The sequence below is a fragment of the Octopus bimaculoides genome, chromosome 14 (assembly GCF_046866305.1).
Source record: "Octopus bimaculoides isolate indiv1 chromosome 14, ASM4686630v1, whole genome shotgun sequence".
In the NCBI taxonomy this organism is placed as follows: Eukaryota; Metazoa; Mollusca; class Cephalopoda; order Octopoda; family Octopodidae; genus Octopus; species Octopus bimaculoides.
In genome coordinates, this window is record NC_142941.1 from 49,510,632 (window position 1) to 49,516,631 (window position 6,000).

Genomic DNA, 6,000 nt, shown 5'->3' on the forward strand with positions numbered 1-6,000 from the left:
GTGCTGGTGCTACGTAAAAATTAGAAGTGATGGTGTCACATAAAAGGCACCCAGTACACTCTGTAAAGTGGTTGGCATATTAGGAAGGGCATTCATCTGTAGAAACCATGCCAAAAGATGTTTTGGTCTGGTATCCTCTCGTTTGGGAGGTCAAACATTCTGGGATCTCATCGTAACACTTCTTCCCCTATTGTTGTCCAGAGTCACTTTTTCTCTGCAAAAGACAATCAGTTTGAGATGTGTTGCACTAGGAAGCAACAGATCAAGCAACTGCCTTCAAAGTCCCAATTGTTGGCTCAAGAATCAGATACACAAGTCATAAAGACTTATGAGTAACTCACTTGACCCACAGCAATACCTAATCCAAAGACACTCACTGGAGAAGAACTCACGGCTCTTCACAAAATTTGACACTACCACAATATCTCACCTGGTATTTCAGGTACACTGAAGAACAAGCCAACAAGAGAGCCTCAATGACATCTCTCGACTGGCTAGAAATAGCAGACAAATCTTCCTCAAATCATGTCTTACTATTTTTAAGAAGGAAAAAACATAGGACACAATGCACAAGTTGGAGTAGTCTTATATAAAACTTGAATAAAAGGCTTGCTGATCATGGTTGGAACGACTTAGATCATTTCTGACCTGGGGTTAAATAACAAGATTACAAGGAATTGCTTTGGAATATGGTACCAACATCATTTTTTATTCCTGTTTGACAAGTGCTACCTCTCTCTCTCTCCATCCAGGAACCACGGTTACTTGAAGAAAAAGAGACTCTACAATCAGCTAACATTGAAATGCAGAAAAAGGTAAGCTTACATCTTCTATCAAACCATGCACTACGTCTGCACCACAGCAAGTTTCCTCCATCTTTGTGTGGCTCTGTAGCTTTCCTGTGTCACACTTACACACTATACAATGTGTGTGTGTGTGTGTGTGTGTGCATATAGAGAGAAAGACTGGTGGACAGGTATAGGGATTGTATGTGTTTGTATTTGGGTTACATATTAGAGTGATATGCCTCTTCACATACAAGTCCATTGCGTATTCAGTGTTTGTGTGTGTACAGAGACCGAGGGAGAGAGAGAGCTTTGGAACAAGATGACATGTTTTGTAAGGAATGAGTCTAGCTGATTGTCCAGACATTACTGCTACATACTTTGCCAACCTTTTAGCTATGTCTGCTAATAAGATCAATCTTAATAGCATTTTAATTGTGAACATCTGGAATAACAATCACAGCAAAGCATCAGTCTGGTTTTTACTGTATCTAGTAATACATACACACACACACACACACAGGCCTAGACGCAGGCCGGGCTGTGAGGTGAAAAAGTTTGCTTCCCAACCATGCAATTTTAGGTTCAGTTCCACTGTATGTCACCTTGGCCAAGTGTCTTTTACTGTGGCCCTGAGCCAACCAAACCCTCATGAGCAGTATTGAGAATTCTCGATCAGCACTTTTCGGACGATTATGGTCCCTGTTAGTGTACATGTTTCCATTCATGTGCCTTAACTATACTATTAGAGCATTTTAACTCTTATTTCTAGCAATGTAGGTGTTTCTAACACCCTAGTCACATTTAGTGACATTTGTAATTCTCCTTTTTGGTGATACATTGCAAACTGCTGTTTATATTAATTCTATATACATACATGTGTGTGTGTGTGTGTGTGTGTGTGTGTGTATTTCCTCATCTTTATAGTGTGATGGGTGACATTATTGTAAACAAGTGTCTCTGCCATACAAGCAGTGCCATTTCCAATCTTTTGAATTGAACAGATTTGATATTTTCTTGTGACCAGACATGTCTTGCTTTTGGAAACTGGGGTTTGGTGATAAAAAGGGCATCTGATTATAGATAATCTGCCTCAACAAATTCTGTCTGACCCATGCAAACATGGGAAAGGTAGACATTAAAACAATGATGAGATATGAGAGAGAGAAAGAGAGATGCAATGTGTGTGATTACAAATTCTGAACTATGTTTTTGTTGTTGTTGTTGTTGCAGTTGAAAAAGATGGAAGATAATGAGGGCAAGCTACAGGAAGATCTCTCAGAAGCCAGGGAACAAATTGAAGATTTAGAATTTCGGATTCTAGAATTAGAGGAAAGTCAGAACACGGTGAGTTTAGCTTTACACAGAACTGCATTCCTGCACTGATGAGCATTGACATGATATCATGCACACACACACACACACAATAGATAGCATGCACACTCACACTCACACACACACACACACACCCTAACATACACACGCGTTGATTTACAAGTGTATCCACATTCGTAAATGTTCTCTTGTAAAACCAGTCTTTTTGGTTTATCCAATATAGCTGTTGCTATGAAACCCCTTGCCCGTCTTCATTGGACAGACCTATGATCAAAGGCTTTCCAACCACGACTGTCCCATCTTTATCCACCTCTAACATATCTAGAATTACATCATTATTTAACAATCTATTTTCTTTAACACAGTCATGTGTGATATTGGGAGAGATTTAGCTGTTATTTCCAGTAGATAAAACTAGTGTTGAGAATGTGTGCATATATATATATATATATACACACACACACACAGGGATGGCCATAAGTCGATTTATCCATTTCTAATAATAATAAAGAATTGATTTCTTCTCTACTGGCCTTCGTGCTGGTGGCACGTAAAAGCACCCACTACACTCTCTGAGTGGTTGGCGTTAGGAAGGGCATCCAGCTGTAGAAACTCTGCCAAACCAGATTGGAGCCTGGTGCAGCCATCTGGTGTCGTCCAACCCATGCTAGCATGGAAAGCGGACGTTAAACGATGATGATGATGATGAATAAAGAAATGGGTAAAGTTACTTATGGCCATTCCTGTATAAATAGTTAAATAAAGAAGCATGTTGGTGAAGTTGGTGAAGTAATGGCTTTCAGGTTGATGTTTTCCTGTTCAGATTTGTGACAGATGTTTAGATGTGTTCATGTGGTGGGGGGAGGGATGGGGGGGAGGCAGGAGTTGACTTCACATACCACTGACCAAATAACTGAAGGGAAAACAGCTAGCAGCAGATCTTGAAATAATCAGGCTTGACACATTCCTGGAGAAGTCAACAGACACCACCACCACCACCCCCACAATCGCCACCATCACCACCACCACTGATTTCTTCTCTACTGACATCCCAGCACCACCACCACTCCCACATCTAATGATTATCTGTGATCTTCTCCATAATTTCTGTTAGTATATGTCTCATTGTAGTTGTCTAACAAACAAACACTGATTTACTCTGAGCCAACCGCCATCCCACCCCCTCCACCACACATTTCTCATATGTTGCTTTCTGTTTGTCTCTTATCTCTTTTACCTGTACCACACACACACACACACACACACATACACCCCTTTCCTCCCCACTTCATTCTCAGTGCTCTACTTTACCACAGCTCCCATTGTAACGTCTGCCCCCCACACACACACAGTGTCTGTCCCCTTTTCTTCATAGACTCCCCAGTTGTGGTGGATCATTCACTGCTATCTGTCAACAGTGACTTGACATCTCCCAGGGTTTCTGATTGGCAGCTAAACTCTGATAAACAGCATTCCTCTGCTTCCTGCCACAACACTGTCACCTAGACCCCCACCACCACCACCACCACACTCTGTCGCCTATACCATCACTACCACACTGTCACCTTGATCACCCTCTGACCACCACCCCACTCACACATACTCGTCTGTCATTTGTATCATCACTATTAGACTGTTACCGACAGAAGCACGAGTGATATATTGTACAACAAAGCCATTTTCCTAAGGGATTCTACTTGACTGATTGGACCCCAGTATATTACTAGTATTTAACCAACCCTGCAACTTGTTAACCTGACAGAAATAGGATTTCTGTTTCATGGAGACAGGTGAGATTTGAACCCTGTTACCTATAATATTGAACTATATCATCATTCAGCATTTATTCTAGTTCCCACTCTGTGCTACACACACACACACACACACACAGTAATTTTCGGCAGCATTCTGCTTTAAGTATGACATATAACTCCTCGTGACATTTTTATTTTTTGGAATTTTCAAGAAATTTTCGAAAATTTGTATTCAACACATGGATATTTACACGACTATGAAAAAAAATTCTTTTCTAATTTGAAAAGTTTTTTTTTAAAATTAATTATTAAAATGCAGTTTAAAATATGGACAGTCTGAATTTGTGGCTTAAATTCCAGCAATAGACCATTAAATATGTTTATGGGGAGAAAGACCTTGAAAAGCGTCAAACTGACGAGCAAATGAGGGAAGTAGGATGTGGTCGTGAGGTGTGCTAAAAATAACAGCTAAATAGAATACAAAGATGGATGAAATGCTGCCGAGCATTTTGTCCGGCATGCTGATGATTCTGCCAGCTCGCCACCTTAATTTTAAAATATGATATAAACAGGAGTAAGATAGATTTTAACATACCTGTAACCACCTGTTTGTTTCTCTACTTCCTCTCATTTTATTTTCCTGCCATCTTTCTATATCACTATTTTGTCTCTTCTTGCATCTTAATACTGTATCCTATGTAAGACTGCATATAATAATTATTATTGTTGTTGTTATTATTATTATTATTATTATTATTATTATTAAAGGCAGTGAGCTGGCAAAATCGTTAGCACACCAGGCAAGATTCTTAGCGGCACTCTGTCTGCCGCTCTGTTCTGAATTCAAATACCACTGAGATCGACTTTGCCTTTCATCCTTTCAGGGTCAATAAATTAAGTACCAGTGAAACACTGGGGTCGATGTAATCGACTAGTCCCCTCCCCCACAAATTTAAGGCTGTGTGCCTCCAGCAGAGGATTGTTATTATTTTTATTATTTATTATTATTATTATTGTTAAGGTGGCAATCTGGCAGAATCGTTAGCACACCAGGCGAAATGCTTCGTGGTATTTCCTCCATCTATACGTTCTGAGTTCAAATTCCACCAAGGTCGACTTTGCCTTTCATCCTTTCGGGGTCGATAAAATAAGTAGCAGTTGAAAACTGGGGTTGATGTGATCGATTTACTCCCTCCCCTAAAATTGGTGGCCAGTGTGCTAAAATTAGAAATCATCATTATTGTTATTATTATTATTATCATTATTATCATTATCGATGGAATAGCAGAATTGGTAGAGCACAAGACAAAATGCCTTGCAGCCACCTAGTTATGTCCCTTTACATTCTGAGTTCACATCCCACTGAAGTCGACTTTGCCTTTTATTCTTCAGGGTTTGATAGTCAAATATTAGAGTCAATGTAATCAACTAACCTCTTCTCACCCCACCACCCACAAATTTCAAGCTTTGTACCTATGTTGGAAATAATAATAATAATAATAATTATTATTATTATTATGGCGGTGAGCTGTTAGAATTGTTAGCACTCTGTTTGAAATGCTGAGCAGTGTTTCACCCAATGCTACATTCTGAGTTCAAATTCCGCCGAGGTCAACCTTACCTTTCATCCTTTTGGGATCAATAAATTAAGTACCAGTTGAGTATTGGGGTTAATGTAATTGACTATCCCCCTCCCCCAAATTTCAGGCCTTGAGCCTATAATACAAAGGACTATTATTATTATTATTATTATCATTATTATTATTATTATTAAGCCAGTGAGCTGGAAGAATCTTATGCTGGACAAAATACTTAACAGCATTTCATCCGTCTTTATGTTCTGAGGTCAACTTTGCCCTTCACCCTTTCAGGGTCGATAAAATATGTACAAGTCGAGCACTGGGCAATGACGTAATCAACTTACTCCCTCCCACAAACTTCCAGGCCTTGTGCCAAAATTTGAAGCCATTATTATTGTTGTTGTTATCATTCTTCTTTCATTTGTGGAATTTTCTTTTATCTTTCTTCTCTTACAAACATCTGTCTGTTTGTCTTGTTTGTCATATCATGCCATTTGTTTAAATACACCTTTCACAACAGGTTACTTGTTTGGCCCACCACCTCCA

General features: G+C 39.4%; 1 protein-coding gene across 4 annotated transcripts in view; it reads left to right on the top strand.

Annotated features, from left to right (window-relative positions):
- Nucleotides 1-6,000, top strand: part of LOC106868614 (uncharacterized) — a 115,786-nt gene that overhangs the window by 58,289 nt on the left and 51,497 nt on the right. For all 4 annotated transcript variants that reach the window (XM_089362910.1, XM_089362913.1, XM_089362912.1 and 1 more), the window contains exons 8-9: nucleotides 753-815; nucleotides 2,019-2,132. In XM_089362910.1, the coding sequence (XP_089219036.1) occupies nucleotides 753-815; nucleotides 2,019-2,132 (177 nt within the window). The remainder of the gene's footprint in view (nucleotides 1-752; nucleotides 816-2,018; nucleotides 2,133-6,000) is intronic.